The sequence below is a fragment of the Scyliorhinus canicula genome, chromosome 4, assembly GCF_902713615.1.
Source record: "Scyliorhinus canicula chromosome 4, sScyCan1.1, whole genome shotgun sequence".
Taxonomy (NCBI): domain Eukaryota; kingdom Metazoa; phylum Chordata; class Chondrichthyes; order Carcharhiniformes; family Scyliorhinidae; genus Scyliorhinus; species Scyliorhinus canicula.
Window position 1 is genome coordinate 52,020,468 of NC_052149.1, and position 26,491 is coordinate 52,046,958.

At 48.1% G+C, this 26,491-nt stretch overlaps 1 protein-coding gene across 1 annotated transcript in view; it reads left to right on the forward strand.

Annotated features, from left to right (window-relative positions):
* The window catches only part of cc2d1b (coiled-coil and C2 domain containing 1B), a 130,675-nt gene that overhangs the window by 13,429 nt on the left and 90,755 nt on the right, over nucleotides 1-26,491 (forward strand). The window contains exons 3-7 of the mRNA XM_038794246.1: nucleotides 16,482-16,588; nucleotides 17,446-17,556; nucleotides 23,046-23,183; nucleotides 24,316-24,661; nucleotides 25,591-25,715. Coding sequence (XP_038650174.1) covers nucleotides 16,482-16,588; nucleotides 17,446-17,556; nucleotides 23,046-23,183; nucleotides 24,316-24,661; nucleotides 25,591-25,715 — 827 coding nt within the window. The remainder of the gene's footprint in view (nucleotides 1-16,481; nucleotides 16,589-17,445; nucleotides 17,557-23,045; nucleotides 23,184-24,315; nucleotides 24,662-25,590; nucleotides 25,716-26,491) is intronic.

A 26,491-nucleotide genomic window follows, 5' to 3' on the forward strand; every position in this document is an offset into this window, starting at 1 on the left:
CGACGTTCTGGCCTTTGCTTCCCTGGTAATCACGTTTGCCTTGAGAGGTTCGCTACTAGGGTTTGCCCGAAGATCCGTGGTTTGCACTATGTTTAATTTGTAATTTGTATCTTGACTTCTTTTTGTTTTTGTACTGTACAATGTCACTTTTTCTGTATGGCTAAAATACCTCAATAAAATTGTTTGTTTAAAAAAAAAGAAAGGGCGATGGCTAGTCGGCGGGAGGGGGGGGTTAGCCCCCCCCGTCCAGGCTGTTGACGTGGGATGTGAGGGGTTTGAATGGGCCAGTCAAAAGAGCGTGCGTGTTCACGCATCTAAAGGGGTTAAAGGCAGACGTAGCAATGCTTCAGGAGACACATTTAAAGCTCGCAGATCACACGAGATTGAGAAAGGGATGGGTGTGCCAGGTGTTCCATTCAGGGCTGGATTTGAAGACCAGGGGGGTAGCAATTCTGATCCGTAAGGGTGTGGCATTCAAGGCTGGGAGAATTGTGGCAGATAAGGGGGGCAGGTATATAATGGTGAGTGGAAAGTGGGAGGGAGTCCGGGTGGTGTTTGTGAACATCTATGCTCCGAATTGGGATGATGTGGAATTTATGAGAAGCATGCTAGGCAAAATTCCAGACTTAGAGTCACACCACCTGATCATGGGGGGAGACTTTAACACAGTCATTGACCCCGAGCTGGACCGGACGAAGTCCAGGACAGGGAAGCGACCGGCAGTGGCTAAGGAACTGAAGGGTTTTATGGAGCTGATGGGGGGTTCATAAGATTTATTCCCGCATAGACTGCTTTGCCTTGAGCAGGGCGTTAATCCCAAAGGTGGCGGGGCAGAATACTCAGCAATCACAGTCCCGGACCATGCCCCGCACTGGGTGGACCTGCGGCTTAGTGAGGAGAGAGGGCAGCGCCCACTCTGGAGACTGGATGTGGGGCTGCTGGCGGACGAAGAGGTTTGCGGGCAGATTAGCAGGAACATCCAGGATTACCTGGAAACAAACGATACGGGTGAGGTAGCAGCGGCAACGGTCTGGGAGGCTCTGAAGGAAGTTGTCAGAGGGGAACTCATCTCAATTCGATCCCATAGGGAAAAGAGAGAAAGAACCGAGAGGGAGAGACTGGTGGAGGAGATACTCCGAGTGGACAGGAGATATGCGGAGGCCCCCGAGGGGGGGCTACTGAGGGAGTGGCGGAGTCTGCAGGAGGAGTTTGAACTCCTGACCATAGGGAAAGCGGTAGCACAGCTGGGGAAGGCAAGGGGGGCAGTCTATGAGCATGGGGAGAAAGCGAGTATGGGGAGAAATGCTGGCACACCAACTCCGAAAGAGGGAGGCAGCCAGGGAAATCAGGGGAGTAAAGAATAAGGAGGGTAACACAGACTTGGTTCCGGGGGAGGGGGGGGGTGAACGAAGTCTTTAAGGAATTCTGTAGTAAACTATACAAGTCGGAGCCCCCGATGGGAGCGGAAGGGATGAGGCAAGTTTTGGACCAGTTGAGGTTTTCTAAGGTGGAAGAGGACCTGGTGGAGGGGCTGGGGGCCCCGATTGAATTGGAGGAGATTGTCAAGGGTATAGAGGGCATGCAATCGGGTAAAGCTCCAGGGCCGGATGGTTACCAAGTAGAATTCTATAAGAAATTTTTACAAATATTGAGCCCACTCCTGATGACGACCTTCAATGAGGCTAGAGAGAAAGGAACCCCCCCCCCCGCCAACAATGTCACAGGCTTTGATCTCACTCATTCTTAAACGAAGGAAGGAATCGGAACATTGTGGGTCGTACAGGCCGATTTTGCTTTTAAACGTGGATGCCAAATTGCTAGCTAAGATTCTGGCCACAAGAGTTGAGGATTGCGTCCCAGGGGTGATAGAAGAAGACCAGACTGGGTTTGTTAAAGGCAGACAACCCAATACCAATATCCGGAGACTTTTGAATATTATTATGATGCCCTCAGAGGGAGGGGAGGCGGAGGTGGTAACAGCGATGGACGCAGAGAAAGCCTTTGCCGGGTGGAGTGGGAGTACCTCTGGGAAACGCTGGGGAGGTTCGGGTTTGGTGAGGGCTTTATTGGCTGGGTGAAATTGCTGTACCAGGCGCCTGTAGCAAGTGTATGTACAAACCGGCTGAGGTCGGGGTACTTTGAGCTTCACTGGGGAACGAGGCAGGGGTGTCCCCTCTCCCCGTTACTATTTGCCCTAGCTATAGAACCACTAGCTATGGCGCTGAGAGCCTCGAGGAACTGGCGGGGACTGGTTCATGGGGGTGGGGGTGGAACATCGGGTCTCGCTGTACGTGGGTGATTTGCTGCTGTACATTTTGGACCCTGTGGAGGGGATGGGGGAGGTTCTGCGGATCCTGAGGGATTTTGGTAGTTTTTAATGGTACAAACTGAACATGGGAAAGAGCGAGTTGTTTGTGATCCAGGCCAAGGGGCAGGAAGAGACACTGAAAGAGCTGCCGCTCAGGATGGTAGAGAAAAGTTTTCGTTACCTGGTTATACAGGTGGCCAGGAAATGGGGTGCCCTGCACAGGCTCAACCTGACCTGGTTGGTGGAGCAAATGGAAGGGGACTTTAAAAGGTGGGATATGCTCATGCTGTCACTGGCAGAGAGGGTGCAGACCGTGAAAATGACTGTCCTCCCCAGATTTCTGTTTGTCTTTCAGTGCCTCCCCATCTTCATCCCCAAGGCCTTTTTTAAGCGGGTGAGTAGGATCATTACAGGATTTGTGTGGGCGAATAAGACCCCGCAAGTAAGGAGATCCGGGGGGGGGGGGGGGGGCGTTGCCGAACTTTTGCAACTACTACTGGGCGCCCAATATAGCTATGATTAGGAAGTGGCCGATGGGGGCGGTGTGGGAGCAGCTGGAGGCGGCGTCATGTAAAGGTACCAGTCTGGGAACTTTGATAACAGCTCCTTTGCCGTTCTCACCGACCCGTTACTCCACAAGTCCGGTGGTGGTGGCGACATTGCGGATCTGGGGACAGCGGAGGAGGTACAAGAGGTTGGAGGGAGCGTTGGTCTGGACCCCGATATGCAACAATCACATTTTTGTCCCGGGTCGGATGGATGGTGGGTTCCAGAGCTGGCAGACGGCAGGCATCAGAAAGATGGGAGATCTGTTCATAGACGGAAGCTTTCCCAGTTTGAAGGCGCTAGAGGACAATCTGCCCCACGAGCCTTCCTGAAAAAATAGGTAGTGGCCTTTCCGACGCTGCCGCCACTGAGGATACAGGACGGGGTGGTCTCCGGCACCTGGGTGGGGGAGGGGAGGGTGTCGGATATCTACCAGGAACTACAGGAGGTGGAGGAAACCCCGGGGAAGGAGCTCAAGGGCAAGTGGGAGGAGGAGCTAGGTGAGGAGTTGGAAGTGGGTCTGTGGGCAGAGGTCCTGGGCAGGGTTAATTCCGCCTCATCATGTGCCAGGCTCAGTCTAATTCAATTTAAGGTGGTCCACCGGGCACACATGACGGCAGCGAGAATGAGCAAGTTTTTTGGGGTAGAAGACAGTTGTATGAGGTGCAAGGGCAGCCCTGCAAACAATGTCCACATGTTTTGGGCATGCCTGGAGCTTAGAGTGTTCTGGCAAGGGTTCACGAGGGCAATGTCCAGGGTGCTTAACACATGGGTGGTGCCGAGTCCAGAGATAGTGATTTTTGGAGTGTCAGAAGACCCGGGAGTTCAGGGGGCAAAAGAGGCCGACATCTTGGCCTTTGCCTCCCTAGTAGCCCGGAGAGGGATTTTATTAATGTGGAGAGACTCGAAGCCCCTGAGTGTGGAGACTTGGGTTACTGACATGGTTGGGTTTCTCAGCCTCGAGAAAATAAAGTTTGCCTTAAGAGGGTCTACGCTAGGGTTCTCGCGGAGGTGGCAGCCGTTTGTCGACTTTCTCGGGGAAAATTAAAATGTCAGCAGCAGCAATCCGTTGGGGGGTTGGTGTGAGTGCTTCATTGGCATGGTGTGGGAAGGCTGGGTCGCGTGGGGTAATGTCTATTTAATTGTTATTGTATATTCTCTTTTTGCACTATGTTAATGTTCACTCTAGTTTGTTTTGTTATTATGGTTACTACTGTTTTATTATGAAAAATTCTGCAAAACCTTAATAAAAATATACTTAAAAAAAAAATATAGGCACTATACAAAGATACGCATTTGTCATGGTATAGACTTGAGAATTGCCCTCATATGTAATATTTTCATTGGAAAAAAACTACAACTGACAGCTTTCTGAGGCCTCCATAATTTCACATTTTTAAGCCATGCATTTTGCTGTAGATTTGAAAGCAAAAAAAAAAATGCTTCTGGAAAAACTTTTAAACTCTGGTTAATTAACTTGTTAAAGGGAACGGTATTCTGCTGAATTGCCACAATATCAAATGCCACAGCAATCTTTTGTAAGAATCCTTCCTGTTATTTCCTTTGTTCCCATTTTCTTTATTTTTGGTCTGTGGGCCCATATTTAGAATGCGCCTTTGAGCAAAAGATTTGAGCTGAAGCATCCTGCTTGTCAGGACATTGTGATATTGGGTTTTGGAGAGGCGAAAGTAGACTCTTTGGTGCTGAGTCTTAGGAGGAAGTCGGTTCTAGTGGCTGATTGGCACTGCAATCTATGATGGTTGCTGTGTGAAGCTTTCTGAGAGAGCTGCTCCCTCGCTCCCCCTCCCTTCCCCCAACTCTCTCTCTTCTCCCTACCCCCCCCTCTTTCCACCCCCCCTCTTTCCACCCCCCCTCTTTCCACCCCCCCTCTTTCCACCTCCCCCTCTTTCCACCTCCCCCTCTTTTCACCTCCCCCTCTTTCCACCTCTCTCTCTTTCCCCCCTCCCCCTCTCTCTTTCCCCCCTCCCCCCTCTCTCTTTCCCCCCTCCCCCTCTCTCTTTCCCCCCTCCCCCTCTCTCTTTCCCCCCTCCCCCTCTCTCTTTCCCCCCCTCCCCCTCTCTCTTTCCCCCCCTCCCCCTCTCTCTTTCCCCCCCCTCCCCCTCTCTCTTTCCCCCCCCTCCCCCTCTCTCTTTCCCCCCTCCCCCTCTCTCTTTCCCCCCTCTCCCCCTCTCTCTTTCCCCCCCTCTTCCCCTCTCTCTTTCCCCCCCTCTCCCCCCTCTCCCCCTCTCTTTCCCCCTTCTCCCATAACTGGTTTCTAATTTCACTTGTGTTGTGACTCTGGATCAAGGCGGGCTGGAATTGCTTACACCAGGGGTGGGCAAACTTTTCCGTGCAAGGGCCACATTCAGAAATTCACAATTCACAAAGGGCCGCATAGTATATTAAGTAAAATAATTACTTCACCCGGTTATGATTCTGGGCGCCTCATATAGAACATAGAACAGTACAGCACAGAACAGGCCCTTCGGCCCTCGACGTTGTGCCAATAAATGATCACCCTACTCAAGTCAATGTATCCACCCTATACCAGTAAGTAACCCAACAGCCCCCCCCCACATTAACCTTAAAAAAAAATTAAAAAAAAAAAAAAAAAAAATTTTTTAAATAAAAAAAATTTTTTTTTTTTTTTTTAATGACTTGGTGGGCCGCAGAAATACCTTTGGCGGGCCGCATGCGGCCCGCGGGCCGTAGTTTGCCCACCCCTGGCTTTACACTAGCCCAGGATGCCGTGACTCTGGTCAGAGACAGCTTGGAACAGACATTTTGTAAAAATTTGTTTTTTATAGTTGTTTATTGTTTGTTGGTTAAGTACAAACAATGAGGTAATCAGCTGAAATGTTATGTAAAATGGGTGAAAACATGAGAGTTCAGCACCATGGGAATACCAATGTATATGACAATGCAGCTGTCACTGTTGCCCCCTCAAAATTGGAAAGACTGCTTCTGGTCAGCAGGAATACATGATAGTGAGCAGCTCCAAAATACCACATCGTGACAAACGGCAGACACCATATACAATAATGTTCTGGATGGTAATTCCTTGATGAGACCAGGCAAGCCTCATTTGTGGGTGTCAACATTCTTAGCAATCACTCTGAAGTCAAAATATTGTTCATACTAAGATGTGCTGTCTGACAAACTGATTCCAGGATTCAAAATTTTGTTGAAAGAGAAAGATTTTAAAGTTCCACACCAATAGTTATTTGTTGTTTTTAAAAAAGTTTAAAAAAAAAATACATTTAGAGTAGCCAATTCATTTTTTTCCAATTAAGGGGCAATTTAGCGTGGCCAATCCACCTAGCCTGCACATCTTTGGGTTGTGGGGACGAAACCCACGCAGACATGGGGAGAATGTACAAACTCCACACTGACAGTGACCCAGAGCCGGGATCGAACCTGGGACCTCGGCGCCGTGAGGCTGCAGGGCTAACCCACTGCGCCACCGTGCTGCACACCAATAGTTATTTGTGACAGAAATATACACACAAGTTACATTTACCTGTATTGTGTGTGAGGCATTTCTCCCAAATTAGCGCAGTTAACTAAAAAATTCTCACTGTGACAACTCTTGTGGCTCGTCTGAAAGTTCTATTGGACAACACTGAATTAGATGATGTGTAGGCATCTCTTACTACAATATTCAAAATTGTGTGTGCAGCAGAATACCCTTCCCATTTAAATTTGTGTTATATATTGCTTTGTCTTCTTGAAGTAATCTCTTGGCTGTATGTACTTAATGGGTTTGACATTGGTGCTAGTTCACACATGAAGCATCTTTTATGATTTTCCTAGTGTCGCGCATTTAGGGAGATGGTTGGGAGTAACTGAAACCTTCTTAAAACTGCAATAACCTATAGGGGGGGGCGACAGAGGAGAAAAGGCAATGACTTCGGTGGCATTTGCGAATGGGTTGGCCGCATGGAGAAGAGCTCCCACCAGTGGCCACTATTTGCAGCGCTTTCGGGGGTTTCCCCAATCTTCGCTCCCCTCACCCCCGTCCTGGGCATCAAGCAGGGCCGGTTTGAAAACCGGCGAGGAACCCCGAGCGGGTGTCGGGCGGCTGGTGCTGAGGCATCGGGCCCAGTGCGCGCGGAGGTCGGAGCAGCAGGGGTGGAGCCAAACGGAGGCCGAGGCGGCAGGCCCGAAGCCAGGGTGCGATGTAGGGGAGATGTCCCACATTGGATGGCTCCCGAAATTCTGGAGGAATACAAAAAATGAAGAGAAAAAAGTTTTAAAGAAACTTGGTGAAAGTTTTTTTCCCTTTTTTTTGAAGGAAGAATTTTTTGTTTCCCTATAAAATAAAAAAAAAGATTGAAGAAGGAAAGAAGGGTGAAAAAAAAGGAAAAATAATAAGTCGCTAAAGCATGTGAAAAGCAGCATTGAGGAAGGGAGGAAACGTGGACTCGCTGTTGGATGAGAGGACCAGCAAAAGTGCTGACAAGATGGCGGATGCCGGACCGCATGGTGGGGCCGCACTACCTACGGTGGAGAAGATGACCGAGGTGATGGTGGTGAAGCCGGAAAAGCAGTTTGCGAGGTATGTGGAGGCTTTGAGGAAGGAGATGGCAGTCGCATTGAAGTCATTGGTGGAGGAGGCAATCGCCCCGGTGAGGGTAGCTGTGGCAAAGACATCGGCCAAGGTGAGAGAGCAGGGAAAGAAGATGAAGGAAGTGGAGGAGGCCGTGTTGCAGCACAGCGACCAGTTCACCTTGATGGGGGATGAGCTGCGGAGGGTTGTGGAGGTCAACAGAGGATTCTGAACAAAGCTTGAGGACTTGGAGAACCGCTTGAGGCAGCACAATCTGAGAATTGTGGGCTTGCCTGAAGGGGCAGAGGGCTCAAGGCCAACAGAGTACAGTAGTCCCCCGTTATAACGCGGGTGTTGGGGTCCAAGACAGCCACCCGCGTTGCATCCGAGTCGTGGATATCCACGATGGGGGTTTTAAATTTATTTAAAAATCTATGCATGCGCTTCCCATTGTGAGTCTACAGGGGGGGGGGCGGGGGGAGAGGTCAGACCCCCGTAGACTCTCAATGGGAAATGCATGCATAGATTTTTAAATAAATTTAAAACCCCCATCGTGGATCTAATTAAAACAAGCCACGTTATTGGGGAGAAGCAGAGGGAAACCCACAGAAACTTACCAGGAACTCTGGTATTCTTAGATCCATTCCCTTATCAGAACTCTGATCGATGAGGCAAACGATCTGACTTGTAACAGATAATGGATATATACTGTGCCATTACGTTCCCACCCCAGGATGAAGGATGAAGAATTAATTAATTATTTGAACACCAAATGTTGCTCCTGCAGGCTTTTTCTGCCGGTCCGCGGGTCAGCCGGTTTCCATGGACATATCCTAGTCTGCGAAACACTGGGTCAAATTAAAACAAGCCGCGTTATTGGGGAGAAGCAGAGGGAAACCCACAGAAACTTACCAGGAACGCTGCTCCTCTCTCCAATCAGCCGGCAGTGTCAATTTCAGCGGCCGGCTCACTTTGATCCGGAGAGGGAAGCTGACAGTTGGGGTCCGTAAGCCCCCCCCCCGCCGTATATTGCGAACTAATGGTGCTGTTAAGTGTATGCAGTCCTAATTGGGACGATGTGGGATTCGCAAAGAAGGTGTTTGGGGCCATCCCTGACTTGGACAAACACGAACTGATAGTGGTGGGGGGGAACGGACTGGAACTTGGTGCAGGAGCCAAGGTTGGACAGGTCACGGCTGTGCTAACTGGTCCAATTATGGGGGCCGAAGGCGTTGGCTGGGCTAATGGTGGAAATGGGAGGGGTGGGCCCTTGGAGGTTTCTGTACCCGAGGGAACAGGAATACTCGTTTTTCTCAGCAGTCCATAAGGTATACTCGCGGATCGACTTTTTCGTGGTGGGTAAGGCTTTGCTGGCTGGGGTTAAGGGGTCGGAATACTCAGCAATTGCAGTGTCAGATCAAGCTCCGCATTGGGTGGATATGGTACTGGAGAAGGGGGTAGCGCAGAGGCCGGGGTGGAAACTGGATGTGGGGCTTTTGGGGAACCAAGAGTTCTGTGACAAAATTGAAAAGGTAATTGAGGAATATGTAGGTTTCAACTGTACAGGTGAGGTGTCGAAGGCAGTTGTCTGGGAGTCTCTAAAGGCGATGGTGAGGGGTGAAGTGATTTTGTTTTAGGCCAGGGTGGACAAAGAGGAGAGGTTGGAGCGGCAGAGGGTAATAGATGAGACGTTGGAGGTAGATAGGAGTTATGCAGAAGATGGGGATCCAGCGAAATTGGAAAAGAGAAAGGAAATACAAGCGAGCTTTGACCGATTATCTACCAGGAAGGCGGTGTGCCAACTGAGACGAGCAAGGGGTGCAGTTTATGAACATGGAGATACGCAGGTCAGCTCCGGAGGGAGGCAGCGGTAAGGGAAATTGTTCAGGTGAGGGATAGGGCAGGGAAGTTGGTGGTGGCTCCGGATCTGATCAAGGTTTTTGAGGAATTTTATGAGGTTGTACAGGTCAGATCCACCTGGGGGTGACCGTGAGATGCAGGAATTTCTAGATGGGTTGGAGTAACCGAGGTTAGGGGAGGGGGACAGGGCTACATTAGAAGGAGTGATAGTGGAGCAGGAGATAAAGGATTCAGTTGGGAGGATGCAGTCGGGGAAGATGGCAGGGCCGGATGGGTTTCCAGTGGAATATTATAAAAAATTCAAGGATAAGCTGGCACCCCTGATGGTCGGGATGTTTGAAGAGGCGATAGGGAAGGGGGCGTTGCCACAAACTTTGGGGCAGCCATCGATTTCCCTGTTGCTAAAACAAGATAAGGATCCAACAGAGTGTGGGCCGTATAGGTCCATAATCGCTTTTAAATGTGGACGCAAAAGTATTGGCGAAGGTACTGGCGGGTAGGCTGGAGGAGTGCCTCCCGAAGGTGGGAGGTGAAGATCAGACGGGGTTTGTGAGAGGGAGGCAGCTCTTTTCAAACATTAGGAGTGTATTGAATGTCGTTATGGCACCGGCAGAGGGGAAGGAAACCGAGGTGGTTGTGGCATTAGACACCGAGAAGGCGTTTGACCGGGTAGAATGGGGGTACTTGATGGCAGTTCTGGAGCTGTTTGGGATTGGACGAAGATTTGTGGACTGGGTAAAGCTATTATGTAAGGAGCCGAGGGCGAGTATCCGCACAAACAACATCAGCTCGAGATACTTTTCTCTCCACCATGGGACTAGGCAGGGATGTCCTATGTCCCCCCTGCTGTTTGCACTCGCGATTGAGCCATTGGCCATCGCATTAAGAAGTTCGGGGGTATGGAAAGGAATAGTGCGGGGGGGGGGGGGGGGGGGATAGAGCATAGGGTGTCCTTCTATGTCGATGACTTGCTGTTATACGTGTCGGACCGAGTGTGTCGATAGGGGGAATATTGGAGCTGCTTCGAGTGTTTGGGTCTTTCTCGGAGTAGACAAGAGTGAGTATTTTGTGGTGTCTCGGCCGGGGCTGGGGGCCTGCCATTCCGTAGGGCAGAGACTCACTTTAGGTACCTGAGGGTGCAGGATGCCCGGGAGTGGGGGGGCTCCACTGGTACAACATCACTAGTTTGGTGGGGAGAGTGAAAGTTGATCTGGCAAGGTGGGATGGTCTCCCTCAGTCACTGGTTGGTCGGATACAGGTGGTTAAAATGAATGTGTTGCCGCGATTTCTGTTTATTTTTCAAAGCCTGCCGAATTTCCTGCCAAAGGCTTTTTTCAGAGAGATTGAGGGAAGGATCACGTCGTTATATGGGGAGGGAAGATGGCCAGAGTCAGAAACGTGCTGTGACAGAGGGGAAGGCAGGCAGGGGGTTTGGGTCTTCCGAACCTGATGTATTACTACTGGGCAGCGAATGAGGAGAAGGTGCGGAGCTGGGTCAGAGGGGTTGATTCCCAGTGGGTCAGAATGGAGGAGAGTTTGTACAGGGGTTCGGGATTCAAAGCACTAGCAACAGCACTGCTCCCGATAGCCCCGGGGAAATACTCAAGGAGTCTGGTAATAATAGCTTCATTGAGAATTTGGAGGCAGTTTCGCCAACACTTCGGGTTGGGGGCAGGGTCAAGGGAAATGCCGATTTGGGGGAACCACGGGCATGATTCTCCGCTCCCCACGCCGGGTGGGAGAATCGCGGGAGGGCTAGGCGACTCACAACACGTCCCCCGCGATTCTCCAACCCCCCGCGATTCTCCCACCCCCCGCTTGGAAGAATCGCCGCTCGCCGCCTTTCACGGCGACCGCCGATTCTCCGACCTGGATGGGCTGAGCGGCCTGCCGTTCGCGACCGGTTCACGACGGCGGCAACCACACCTGGTCGCTGCCGTCGTGAACATGGCACCGAAAGCTGATTTGAAGCTTGTGGGAGGCGGAGAGGGGAGTGAGCACCACGGCCGTGCTCGGGAGGGGACTGGCCAGCGATCGGTGCCCACCGATCGTCGGCCCAGCGTCTCAAAGGGACGCGTCTTGCGGGTCAGCGGAGGGGAAGACGGCAACCGCGCATGCGCGGGTTTGAGCCGTCATCTGTCGTGACATCAACTGCGCATGCGCGGGTTGGAGCTGGCCAACCTGCGCATGCGCGGCTGACGTCACTTAGGCGCCGCCGTTGCGTCATTCTCGGCGCGTCAAGGCCCGGCGGCCGAGAGTTACGGAGATCCGCTCCTAGCCCCCTGGGTGGGGGTGAATAAGGTGAGAGGAGCGGCCTCCGAGGCCGTCATGAAACTCGGCCGAGTTCATGACGGCCTTCCCGATTTATCGCGGGAGGGGAGAATTCCGCCCCACAGATTTGAGCCAGGGAGGTGGGATGGAAATTTTTGGAAATGGGAGGAGAAGGGGATTAAGACACTAAAAGATTTGTTACTTAGAGGTCGGTTTGCAGGGTTGAAGGAGCTGGAAGCGAAGTATGCGCTGGAGCAGGGGGAAATGTTTAGATACCTGCAGGTTCGAGATTTTGCCAGAAAGGAGATACAGAGCTTCCCGGTGGAGCCGGCCTCCACATTGCTGGAGGAGGTGCTGACGACAGGGGGACTGGAGAAGGGGGTAGTGTTGGCGGTTTATGGATCTATTTTGGAAGAGGAGAAGGCACCGCTGGAAGGGGTCAAAGCAAAGTGGGAGGAAGAGTTGGGAGAGGATATGGAGGAGGGGTTCTGGTGTGAGGTGCTCTGGGGCGTGAATGCCTCCACCTTGTGCACGAGGTTGGTGCTGATACAGCTGAAGGTGGTATACAGAGCACACCTCACGAGGGCGAGGATGAGCCGATTCTTTGAAGGAGTAGAAGATGTGTGTGAACGTTGCGAGGGGTGCCCCGCAAATCATGTTCACATGTTTTTGTCCTGTCCAAAGCTCGAGGATTACTGTATGGAGGATTTTAGGGTAATTTCTAAAATGGTGCAAGTGAAACTAGACCCGGGTCCCCGGGAGGCCATATTCGGGGTTTCGGACCAGCCAGGGTTGGAAACGGGTGCGGCGGCAGATGTTGTATCTTTTGCCTCGTTGATCGCCCGAAGGCGGATCCTGATAGGTTGGAGAGCAACCTCTCCACCCTGTGCCCTGGCGTGGCGGGGGGAACCTGTTGGAATTCTTGACTCTTGAGAAGGTTATGTTTGAACTGAGGGGAAGGATGGAGGGGTTCTACAATTCATGGGCATTATTCATTGTGCAGGAACTGGATAACATCGAACATTAGTTCGGCCGTGTGGTGGGAGGGTTGGGGGGGGGCTGTGTGTGTTAATGGCCACTATGGGTGATCCTTAATTCCTTTTTGTCATTTGTTTTGTGTGAACATGCGGGCTAATGTTTGGGGTTTGGTGGGAGGATGGTATCATTGTTACTGATGTGGGGATTGACATATTTGTTACTGATTATTGTTTATTGTTGGTGGGTGTAAATTTGGGAGAAAATGTGAAAAAGGCGGAGAATAAAAAATATTGGAAAAAAAACAGAAGTGGCAATGTTTTAAATGGGGGCGATGATGAGTCCTGCTGTATCTTAATTTAAATGTAGAGAATTATGATGTCGGGACAAAGTTGATGGGAACTGATGGAACCGCGGTAAACGCTTGGTAATTACAGTCATTGGACAAATTATTGAGCTCCCTTCGGAATTCAGCGAGTGATTCTGTAGGCCGCTGGCGGCGAGTCGTGAACACATGGTGAGCGTAAACTTCATTAATAGGCCTTACATAAATTTTATCGAGAACTGCTAGCGCCGCAGTATATGAACTGGCCGAGTTTAGTTGCGTAGAGATTCTGTGGCTCACCCGCGCGTGCAGTAGACTTAGCTTTTGATCCTCTGTTGTTTCGGCTGTGCTCGCTTCTGCCAGATAGGCCTTGAAGCACCGGATCCAGTGGGAGAAGATTTCTTTAGACTCTGCATCCTGTGGGTCGAGTTCCAGGCATCCAGGCTTGAGGGCCGATTCCATAATCTATCTTTACTGTTCTTAAGTCGATTAAATTGATGGAACCATCAATTCACCAGACACTTGTTTCCGATATGAATCTAGGCTTTAATCGACTTACTTCCGAGCCAGCCTGTTACCCGTTGATGAACTCTTAGTGAACTCAGGCTGACTCTGGACAAGGGTATTTATACAGCTGCACTAGGGGGAGGAGTTGTGGGCGGAGCCAAGTGTAGAGCCCAGTACAAGTTCCTGAGTACTCTCAGAGCTACTCCCCCTAGTGGTAGGATAGCGCTACTGCGCTTACAAAGACAATGTGAATTATCATACAGTAGTCCCCTGTTATTCCGCGCTCCGCAATACCGCGGTTCGCGATATACGGCGGGGGGGGCTTATGGACCCCAACTTTTTTTCCAGTCGGGGAGCGGATTATTTTTAGCAACCAAGCCTGCCGAGAAAGTTGCTAAATGTAAAAGTTTGCAAAGTTATCCTTCACCAATTGTGGGTCTTTGTTGGTGACACAGTGGGGAAACAGTTGCTCTAACTGCACAATTGCCAGTTAACTGCGGGTGCCTTTTTAAACCTGTCTCAATAACCGTGTGGATCTGCAGTCACTTGCCCTGTGGTCTCTGCTCCGCTTCGAACAGTCTGTATGCCTCCGGGCGCAGTGTTCCCTGTCTGTGCATTTCCTGTGCTGACAGCCAGCTCACCGATCGATAGAATGCCCATCCATGGAGTAAAGGAATCAGGGAAATCTGCCCTGTGGTTCGCGATATACGGCGGGAGGGCTTATGGGAGGCTGTCTACCAATGACCCTGAAGTGTTTAAATTTAAAAACCCCCACGGTGGATATCCGCGGCTCGGATGTAACGTGGGTGGCTGTCTTGGACCCCAATACCCGCGTTATAACGGGGGACTACTGTATATACATCTATATATTACATTCACCACTGGAACCGATTTATCCCTGTTATTTGAATTGTTACAAATATGAGGTTCAATAAGATTGTTTTGAGATTGTGCCTTTAATTTAGGAAAAAATAAAAAGGGGCCATATGACTTGTTCTGCAGTCTGCCTAACAGCGAATGCGGATGTTAAAGATTAAAAGTAGGCCTGGATTGATTTGTGAGGAAAAAGATGCAAAGGTTTTCACACTTTGAAACCAATAGCAGCAGCATCTACGTTTACAGTGCTACAGTAACAGTAAAACAGCACGACTCAAAAATCCCAGGATAGTGGTGAGAATATTCCTGTACCAGCCTCCCCGAACTGGCGCCGGAATGTGGCGACTAGGGGCTTTTCACAGTAACTTCATTTGAAGCCTACTTGTGACAATGAGCGATTTCCATTCATTTCATTTCAATATTGGGTTGTAAGCAGTTGTGCTTTGAATTCTGTTGGCTTCAAGATAAAAGAGCATAGGTGTATCAAGTATAGCAAATAAGCAGTTTCACCTTAAAATAAGGCCATGTGATTCATGTTGCTATAGAGATAGGGTTGAGTTTCTAAGATATCCCTGAAATTCTCAGACACAGGCAGTCTGCTAGGATCTAGAGAGAGAGAGCAGAATTTGCCATTCAGGAATGTTGGGGAGAGCTCACGGTCGGATTGAAAAGATCAAACTCATGAGGATTGAAACCAGGATGGAAAATCTACCTAGCTTGCGCTCGAGTGTGTATCTTCAGGAAATACCCTTACTGTGAAAGACCACTCTGGGGTTAAAAGTCACCAAGTTGGGAAAGGAAAGGAATTGAGGGCGGTGCGGTGGTGCAGTGGTTAGCACTTCTGCCTCACAATGCCAAGGACCCAGGTTGGATTCTGGCCTCGGGTCACTGCCCGTGTGGAGTTTGCACATTCTCCCCGTGTCTGCGTGTGCTTCACCCCACAACCCAAAGATGTGCAGGGTAGGTGGATTGGTCATGCTAAATGTCTCCTCAATTGGGGAAAAAAAAGAATTGGGCATTTTAAATTTATTTTAAAAAAGGAAAGCAATTGAAGTGAACCCGAGGAAGTGAAGAATCTTTTGACTGGGTCCTGGAAAATCAAATGGCTACTTCAGGGACTGTAAAGTAAACCTGTGAAATGCAGTTCTTAGTTGTGTTAAAAGTAAAATGGGAAAATTCTGTTCTGTATTAAGCTGTTTACAAAAATAGTATTCATTAGTGCTTTTGGTCTAGTACTGTTAAAATCTTAATGTGAAATCTTGTCATGTTATCCTTTCAGCTATCACCTGGAAGCTCTTTCTTTTTAATGGTCTCTACAGAGTTTGTAACAGAACCGTGAGCATACTAATGAAAACCATGAAAGCAAGGTTTAGGTGGTTTGTAATCATTTCTGAACCTCTGCATTAATCTGCATCTTTGAATTTGCATCCTAGTATCCATTTGCAATGACTTTTTTTTGGGTTGGATATTCAACGATAGCGTATAACGTTTTTAATGTGTGATGGAGTTTAGGAGAGTAAATTAAAGTAATCTGCATTTGATCACTGTAAAATGGTGGCACAGTGGTTAGCACTGTTGCTTCACAGTGCCAGAAACCCGGGTTCGATTGCCGGCTTGGGCCACTCTGTGCCGGGTCTGCATGCTCTCTCCGTGTCTGCGTGGGTTTCCTCCGGATGCTCTGGTTTCCTCCCACAATTCCCGAAAGACAAGCTTGTTAGGTGAATTTGATATTCTGAATTCTCCCTTTGTGTACCCGAACAGGTGCCGTAGTGTGATTTTCACAGTAACATCATTGCAGTGTTAATGTAAGCCTACTTATGACTATAATAAAGATGGTTATTATTATAAAATACTTTATAAAGCACTAAGTACTACTTTCTTTTGCCAAAGTATATGTAAAGACATGGCATTGGAAAGTATTTAGTGCTATAAATTAGAAAAGTATAAAATTAACAGATTTAAAGCTGGATCTAGCACAATTATAACTTCTTCAAGAAAGAAACGAATAACATAACTTTTGTATAAAATGGCATTAGCCTTATTGCAGTTGCTTTACTGTTGGTTTATATTTACTGCAGCTGAGGCATACAACTTGGGCCTTTTTTGTGGCATAGTTCTATTATGTCAAATACCCAGTCATTCTGTAGTTTCCATCATCGATTATTCTGTCATTGGCTATTTAAATATGGTATCTCTAATCTAAGCAAAGGACAGTTTACTGAGTCAAGACTATTTTCTTCATCCCTTGTATATTTTATCCACAGCACCTTTGCCAATGGACCATATAAAACAAATGGCTGAGGAATGTATGAAGGATGTAGATGAAAATGAAGACGATGACGATGATTTGGAAATCGATGAAGAACTATTGGTAAATTGAAATCTTCGGGCATACAAGTACAGTACTGAGGATCATGATAATTTTGAGTTCCATTAAGAACTGTTTTCAAATATTGTGCTACGTATAGTAATTGAAGAACTTTTTATTTTGATATAGACACCAAAGTATTGAATTCCCATTTGACCAATGCCTCCTTATTGCCATGGAATTAATTATAATAGATTTAATCTTAGCGCAGCACATTTGGGCAGTGGATAGCACTGGGACTACGGTGCTGAGGATCCGGGATTGAATCCCTGCCCTGGATCACTGTCCGTGTGGAGTTTATACATTCTCCCCGTGTCTGCGTGGGTTTCACCCGCACAACCCAAAGACGTGCAGGTTAGGTGGATTGGCCATGCTAAATTGCCCCTTAATTGGGGAAAAAAAGATAAGAATTGTTAATAAATTTGGATCTATGGCATTTCCCTTTGAGTATATCAAATCTGTATTTTTAAATCAGATTTAGGTGTTTGGAGTTGTAGATAATTGTTTTATTCATGTTCTCGCAATAGTTTTTGAAGCCAAAAAATTAATCTGTTTAATGCAAGCAATTCCAGGTGTATCCTATTAAATTATATCCATCAATTTCTCAGTTTTGTTTCACCAATCCTGTACATAGCTACCTCTCAGCTATTTCAAACTTCTTGTTAGCCTTCCAATGGGTTAAGGTGCAAGAAGGGGCTACGATTAATCTTCCAATTGCAATTTTGTTGTTTCCATTAATTAATCTATGTTTTTCACTGGGTAATTTGTCAGTGGTATGTATGGTAATGGCTGATGTATTGGTAAAGGAGAGTATGCAAAAAATAAAAAGCCATATAAGTAAAATTGTTTTCATATCTAAGGCAGAGCTGAAGGAAATAGTTCAGGAGGAGGATGATGAATCTGCAAATTCTCCTGTTCCCATTGAGTCTGCTCCAGGACCAATGAATCAACTTACTGTTTCTCAGTCTCAGGTAAACCCTGTTTTTGTAGTTAAAATAAAAGCTTATTCTTGTATCTTTTCAGAACCATTTACTTAAAATTCATCTTTTGTACCTTACAAATGGAATGTTGTTGTTTTTTGCAAGAGATTAGAATATAAAATGGAGACATTTTGCTGCACCAGTTGAGGCCGCCTCTGGCTGTGTATAGTTTTGGTCTCCTTACTTAAGGAAGGATAAAATTGTATAAGAAGCAGTTCAGAGAAGGTTAATTTGATTGATTATTGGGAAGAAGGAGTTATCTTTTTTTTAATAAATGTTTTTATTGTGTTTTTGAACAAGGTATAATTACCGTTATGTACACAGAATACGAAACATATATCTATATATATACACATATTTAGAAGAGAAGGGCACACCCCAACATAGAATACAATAAAATATGAAATAGACTAACTGGTGGGGTACTGGGCACCAGCTCGACAGCGGCAGCTCTGTGCATCTGGCAGAATTATTTACACCACATAAGTACGCGACTGTTTGCGGGGGGGGGGGCAAGGGGGTGGGGGGGGGGGGGGGGGGGGGGGGGGGGGGGGGGGGTAAATATACATTTGGGTGCCGGGGAGATAACCACCGTGTGCGACACCTGGCCGGGTCGCATGCCGCTGTCGCCCGCCTCTCCCGGACGGGTCTTGCCGCCATCCCTCGCTCGCCTCTGCTGCTCCTCCCGTCCTCTATCCCCAACCTCCTCGTTCCCCGATCCTGGAGATGTCATGCACGTTTCGGCACCCCGTGCCTTCCTTCCGGCTCCCGTTTCCCTGCCCCCCGCCCCATCCCGCTGGTTCTCCTCTCCTGTCCCCCCTCCCTCCACGGTTTGCCCCTCCCTCCTCCGGTTCAGCTGTCTCCCCCCCGCCCCCCCTGTAGTTCGCCTTTCTTTCTTCAGGTTTAGCCCCCCCTCCCTCCCTCCCAATTCCTCTCTCTCTTTCATGCCTTGGCTACCCTCCCCTGATTCTTGACTAAGTTCCCCTGATTCTTGGCCACCTGGCTATTCTTCCTCTTGTTCGTTGGCCACAAACAGGTCCCGGAACAGTCGCGTGAATGGCTCCCACGTTCTATGGAAGCAGTCGTCCGACCCTCGGATGGAGAATTAGATTTTCTCCATTTGGAGAGATTCCGAGAGGTCGGACAGCCAGTCTGCAGCTCTGGGTGGTGCTGCTGACCGCCAGCCAAACAGGATTCTACGGCGGGCGATCAGGGAGGCATCTAGCTGGTCCGAGACCCCGAAGACCGCCACTTTCGGGCATGACTCCACCCTCATCCCCACCACTTTGGACAGTGCCTCGAAGAAGGCTGTCCAGTACTCCACCAGTCTGGGGCAAGACCAGAACATGTGGGCGTGGTTGGCCGGGCCTCTTTGGCACCGTTCACATCTGTCTTCCACCTCCGGGAAGAACCTACTCATACGGATTCTTGTTTGGTGGGCTCTATGTACCACTTTTAGTTGCGTCAGGCTGAGCCTTGCGCACGTGGAGGTGGAGTTGACCCTATGCAGTGCTTCGCTCCAGAGTCCCCATCCTATCTCAATCCCCAGGACCTCCTCCCATTTCTTTCTTGTTGCATCCAGTACGGTGTCGGCCTTTTCTGTCAGTCGGTCATACATGTCACTACAGTTCCCTTTATCTAGGATACTTGCGTCAAGTAGGTCTTCCAGTAGTGTCTGTCGTGGCGGTTGTGGGTACGTCCTTGTCTCCTTTCGTAAGAAGTTTTTGAGCTGCAGATACCGTAGCTCGTTCCCCCTGGCTAGTAGAAATTTATTTGTCAGTTCGTCCAGTGTTGCGATCCTGCCGTCCGTGTATAGGTCCCTGACTGTCAGTGTCCCTCCGTCCTGCCTCCACCTTTTGAAGGTGGCGTCAGTCAGTGCTGGTGTGAACCTATGGTTTTTGCAGATGGGAGCTTTGTGATACATTTTGGTCAGGCCAAATTGCTGCCGCAGTTGGTTCCAGGATTGGAGGGTGACTATCAACACCGGGCTGCTGGAGTATTTTTTGGGTGGGGATGGGAGTGCTGCCGTGGCGAGGGCCCGGAGGGAGGTCCCCACGCAGGAGGCCTCCTCCGCGCGCACCCACTCGGCCTCTGGCTTCTGTATCCATCCCCTTACTCGCTCGGCTGTTGCCGCCCAGTGGTTGAATTGTAGGTTTGGGAGGTCTATCCCCCCGGATTTTGTCTTTTGTAGGGCCTTATTTGGGATCCTCGCATTTTTACCCCCATACGAACGCCATGATTAGTTTCTCCAGTGCTTTGAAAAAGGCCTTGGGGATGTAGATCGGGATGGATCTAAACAGGAAGAGGAACCTGGGCAGTACATTCATTTTGATTGTCTGGACTCTCCCCGCGAGGGAGAGTGGGAGTGTGTTCCATCTTTGCAGGTCCTTTTTTACTTCCTCCGTCAGACTGGTGAGGTTCCATTTGTGGATCCCTTTCCAGTCATTGGCTATTTGGATCCCCAGGTAGCGGTATTTGTGTCGGGCTTGTTTAAACGGCAGCCCCGTTAGTGCTGCCCCCCCCCCCCCCCCCCCACCCCCCACTTGCAGGAGTACTGGGAAGATCTCGCTTTTGCTCATGTTGAGTTTGTAGCCCGAGAAGGCTCCAAATTCTTTCAGGAGCGCAATGATCCCATCCAAGCTGCTCTGATTGTCCGAAATGTAGAGGAGCAGGCCATCTGCATAGAGTGAGACTCTGTGCTCTCTGCCTCCCCTTCGGTTCCCCCTCCAACTTTTTGCTGCCCTGAGCGCGATTGCTAACGGTTCAATCGCTAGGGCGAACAGCAGCGGGGACAGTGGGCATCCTTGTCTGGTGCCTCTGTGCAGTTGGAAGTATTGGGAGTTGGTATTGTTGGTCGGTACGCTCGCCATGGGAGCGTTGTATAGGAGCTTTACCCAAGAGGTGAACCCTGTTCCAAGCCCGAACCGCTCCAGTACCTCTATGAGGTATTTCCACTCGACTCTGTCGAAGGCCTTTTCTGCGTCCAGGGAGACGATCATCTCTAGTGTTCTCTCCATGGAGGGGGTCATTATCACGTTCAGCATGCGCCTGATGTTCGAGGTAAGCTGTCTACCTTTGACGAAGCCCATCTGGTCCTCTGTGACCACCTCAGGTACACAGTCCTCTAGGATTTTGGCCAGTATTTTGCCGTCTGCGTTCAGCAGTGAGATGGGTCTGTATGACCCACATTCCTTTGGGTCTTTGTCTTTCTTAGGTATCAGCGAGATAGAGGCCTGTGCTAGCGTGGGTGGCAGTGTGCCCCTAGCTAGCGAGTCTGTGAACATCTCCCGCAGGTGCGGGGCCAGCGCTGTCGCAAAACTTTTGTAGAAGTCCACCGGGAATCCGTCCGGTCCCGGCGCCTTCCCCGTCTGCATGGAACTAATGCTGTCCATGATCTCTCCCAGTGCTAGTGGTGCTTCCAGGCCCTGTTTTCTGCCCACCTCCACGACTGGAATGTCCAGTCCATCAAGGAACCATTTCATCCCAGACACCCCCCTGGGGGGCTCTGAGGTGTACAGCTCTGAGGTGTACAGCTCTTGGTAGAAGGCCATGAAGGTTTTGTTAATCTTTTCTGGTTCCGTTTCCAACGTGCCTCCGGTACCCCTGATTTGTGCAATTTCTCTGGTGGCTGCCTGCTTTCTCAGTTGGTGTGCCAACAGGCGGCTGGCTTTGTCTCCGTGTTCGTACAGGGCCCCGCGCGCCTGCGGAGTTGGTGCACTGCTTTCCTGGTGGAGAGCAGGTCAAAGTTCCTTTGTAGTTCTTTCCTGCCAGGAGCTCTATGGTCGGGGCCTCGGAGTATTTACGGTCTACCTCCAGTATGGAGTCGACCAGCTGCTGCCTAGCCACCCTTTCCTCCCTACTCATGCGGATTCTTGTTTGGTGGGCTCTATGTACTACTTTTAACTGCGTCAGGCTGAGCCTTGCGCATGTGGAGGTGGAGTTGGCCCTATGCAGTGCTTCGCTCCAGAGTCCCCAACCTATCTCAATCCCCAGGTCATCCTCCCATTTCTTTCTTGTTGCGTCCAGTACGGTGTCGGCCCTTTCTACCAGTCGGCCATACATGTCGCTACAGTTCCCTTTATTAGGATACTTGCGTCCAGTAGGTCTTCCAGTAATGTCTGTATGTCTGTCGTGGCGGTTGTTGGTATGTCCTTGTCTCCTTTCATAAGAAGAGGTTTTCCCGTTTTGGGGTTTGATCTGTCCTTCTTTGGGTCCTGTACACAGTTGAAGTCTCCCCCCCCCCCATAATTAGTCGATGCGTCGCTATGCCTGGGATTTCTGCCATGGTCTTTTTGATGAAACTCGTGTCGTCCCAGTTGGGCGCGTACACGTTGACTAGTACCACCGGTGCCCCATCCAGGGCCCCGCTGACCATGACGTACCGTCCCCCGAGTCTGTAACCGTCCTTGTCGCCCTAAAGATCGTCCTCTTGCCGATCAAGATCGCCACCCCCCCTGGCCCTTGTCCCATAGCAGGAATGGTAGGTTTGTCCCACCCAGTCCTTCCTTACCCGCATTTGGTCCTGCTCCCTCAGGTGCGTCTCTTGGAGGAAGACTATGTCGGCCTTCATATTTCTGAGGTGGGTGAGGACTCTGGATCTCTTCACTCGGCCGTTAAGTCCCTTTACGTTCCAGGTGGGGGGCTTCTGCCCCCTTGCTCCAGAAGGAGTTATCTTGAAAGGAAAGGTTGAACACGTTGGGCTTATACCTATTCGAGTTTAGAAGAACGCGAGGTGATTTTATTGCAACATGATATTCTGAGGTTACTTCACTAGGTTGATGCTAGAAGGGTTTTTCCACTTATGAGAAAGACTAGAGTTTAAAAATAAGGAGTCGTCCGTTTACGATGGAGACGAGAATACATTTTTTCCGAGGGTCATTAGTCTGTGGAATTCGCTTTGTCACAGAGCAGTAAAGGCTTGGTCATTCAATATATTCAAGGCTGAATTAGATTTGTGATTGCAAAGGAGTCAAAGGTAATGGGGAAAATGGAGTTGAAGCGACATTCAGATCAACCATGATTTTAGCAAATGGCAAAGCAGGCTCAAGGGCAAGAATGGCCTACATTTGCTCTTAATTCATATGTTCGAATGTGTATCGATATAAAGGAATGCGGTTGCAACAGTGGCAGTATGATTTGAAAGTTATGGCAGCAATGTTACTTCCAAACACTGTTGAGGTACTTTAAGTTTGCATTAGAATCTAATTCAATGCAAAGCTACATTATCAAACACAGTCTCTATTAATAGTATCAGCGCATAATTTGTTTGTAGGTAAGAGGAACATATTATTGCCCCATTTTATAAAGTCACAGATCACATTTTTAAACATGCAGTGCACATTTACGTAGTAAATATTTAGTGAACTGAGGATAAAAAACACATTTACCAAACATTTAAGTCTCTTGAGTAAAGATGAGGTCCTCTGTTTTTTGTCTGAAAAATGTAACTCAATTCCTAAAAGTTATTTTCTTTTTTCAAGTCAAATGCAATTTCTGTGAATGCTGGGGGATTACAAGATGTACTGGAAGATAGACTCCAGATGTATAGGTTTGCAATTAGTAATGCAAAGGAAACTGGAGAGACATCAAAAATGAGGAGATATGAACGGGGGCTGAAGGTATGTTTTAAATGTTTTGTAATTTGTATTGTAACTTATAAGCTGTAAAGCAAGGGTGCTTCAGGCTTCTTTAGAACTGTCAGAGTTGCTTTACAATCAGCCAAAATACCAATGCTGATCTATGTATTATCTTTATTATTGTCACAAGTAGGCTTACATTAACATAGCAATGAAGTTATTGTGAAAAGCCCCTAGTCGCCACACTCTCTCTGGAGCTGTATGGGTACACTGAGGCAGAAATCAATGAACGGTTTCCATCTCCGGGCCAACCCTTCCATCGACCCCCTTGAGGTGAATTTAATTTTCTCCAGCCGAAGGAAATCCGCGAGGTCGCTCACACATATCCCCTGGCTTTGGAGGCTCCGAGTCCCTCCACCCCAACAGGATCCGTCTCCGGGCTACCAGAGGAGCAAAGGCCAGAACGTCGGCCTCTCTCACCTCTTGGGTCTCCATTTAATGATTTGACAAAACTGCTTGAATGACAGTTTACAGTAACTCAGTATTGTTACTGCGATTATTTTCACCAGGATTTAATGTTCCAGCAAGGTGGAAAACGGAGCATTTCTTTTGTATCATTCCGACAGTTCTTGTATAGGTGCATATACTCACCCCCTGAGACATTTTCTTTTTTTTTAAATATAAAATTAGAGTGCCCAATTATTTTTTTCCAATTAAGGGGCAATTTAGCAAGGCCAATCCACCTACCCTGCACAGCTTTGGGTTGTGGGGCGAAACCCATGCAAACACGGGGAGAATGTGCAAACTCCACACGGACAGTGACCCAGAGCCAGAATCGAACCTGGGACCTCAGCGCCGTGAGGCAGCAGGGCTAACCCACTGCGCCACCGTGCTGCCCTGGCATTTTCAAACTATTTTTTGTGATAACCCAATTCCTCTACCATTGTGTTTTCATAGCTAAAAGAAATGCAAGAGTTAAGTTCTCTGACACCAACTGTCCAATTTGCTAGAAAAGCTGTTCATAACTAAATATTGAAGTGTTCCGTCTATTGTCGAATAATTTGGATCAGCTATTCACAAAACCCTTTCTATAGTTTTGTCATGAAGATACTATTTCAGAAATTTGAATGTGGCAAGAATTGTACAATCTTCATCTGTTTCTTCTGTTTAATAGACTTTACAGACTCTGCTGGCTTCTGCAAGGAAAGGTAAAAAGATAGAGGAAGCAGAAATTCCTCCCCCAGTTGCCACTGGTAAAAGTAGTGCCACAGCACTCCAATCCGATGGCTTAAGTGTAAAAGGTTTGGAAGCTGAATATGTGGAAGATGGAATAGCTGAAATGCATCAGGATGCACCAGGAGCAGCAGATGAGGAACTACTACCTAAACCTAATGTTACAGTATTACCCGTGATGTCATCCGTACCTGAACCTCAAAGCATCACAGAGTCTGTAACTTCTGTTCAATCAGAAATGACTGATGTATCCACTACTGCGGACACAGTAATTAATGATAGCTCAGGTAATGTATCAAATTATTATAAATTTTCAGGATTTTACCTTGGTTTAAATAAATCGGGATTCTCATCTGCACTAGTCAGTTTCACAAGATTGAGGCAGACGTCATTGCATTTGCTTCATTAATAATCCGCAGGCGGATTTTATTAACCTGGAAGTCCTCCAAGCCACCCAATACTTCATTCTGGTTGGAAGAATCATAGAATCCCTACAGTGCAAAAGGAGGCCATTTGGACCATCGAGTCTCCACCCACCCTCTGAAAGAGCTCCCTACCCAGGTCCACGCCCCCACCCTATCCCCGTACCCCAATAACCTCACCTAACCTTTTGGACACTAAGGGGCAATTTGGCATGACTAGTTCACCTAACCTGCACATCTTTGGACTGTGGGGGGAAACTGGAGGAAACCCACGCAGACATGGGGAGAATGTGCAAACTCCACACAGACAGGCACCCAAGACTGGAATTGAACATGGGTCCCTGTGCTGTGAGGCAGCAGTGCTAACCACTGTGCCACTTAATGTGTTTTCTATATTTGGAGAAGATTAACTATGCCATAAATGTTCGCTGAGAATTTCTTTTGTGGATGGCAACCAAGTTAATTACTGTTGACTGTTAATTTTACCATGTTTTTTGTACAGTTTTTGTTTGTTTTCCGCTTATGGGGGATGGGGGTTGCATTATGGTACAGTATTGTAATATGTTTACCTGCTCCTATTCTCTTTTGGGAATCAATTAAAAACTGATTTAAAAAAAATTCTGGTGGAGCCCACGATAGGGCAGATTATATAAGATTACTCATGGCACAAATCGACTTGGTGGACTTTTAAACTCGACTACAAATTAGGAATAAAGTTGTCATCTGAAGTCAGTCTTGCTACAGATGAATTTGGCTATTTTTAAAAAAAGTAGTTTTGTTTTTATGCTTTACAGGGTGTGATGATACAAAGACAAACGTATTATTGGTTGGAAGACAGGAGGAGTATAAATTGGCTGCACTAAGAGCAAAACAGCAAGGAGACATCACAAAGGCTAAAGAATACCTGAAAACCAGCAAAGTAAAGCGTTGTCATTTTAAAAAATTAATCCATTGATCTGTATTTTGTCATTTAGGCTGGTAACGTGTGGCATTAAAAATATGCTGAAATAGAGCCAATATAAAATTTCTGCAAAATTACTTTGATTTCGTTTTTAACAATTTGAAGATACGGTTGCAAATACTTAAATGATTTTAGTGTGTTTTAGCATTGGTGAAATCAATTAAGTATCTGATGAGTAGCAAAGTTCTGTTAATAGAAACTGCCAATGCCACTGGCTGGAATGACAAGTTATGTATCTGGTTCTATCAAAAATAAGTTCATAATATCATTTATGTCAACAAAGGGGGTGGCGCAGTGGTTAGCACTGCTGCCTCACGATGCTCAGTCGCTGGGTTGAATGCTAGCCCCGGGTCACTGTCCTTGTGGAGTTTGCACATTCTCCATTTGTCTGTGTGGGTCTCACCTTCACACCTCAAAGATATGCAAGTTAGGTGGATTGGCCATGCTAAATTGGAACAAATTAATTGGGCATGCTAATTTATTTTTAAAAAAGTTAACAAAGGGTTACAAATATTGGGTTACAAACAGTGGCAACTATGGGAGGAAGAGCAATTCTGAATAACCTGAGTTGCACCCTCACCTTTTCAGTAGGCAATTAATAAGCGGCATTAGTTGAGACTTGGGATCAGTTTTCCAACCATGCTTTCTAGGCAGGGTATGATGAAAAAAGAAGCTGAGAAGGAAGAAAAAAATAAGCTACAAGCAAATTATAGCATCAGAAGTAACTAGGTATT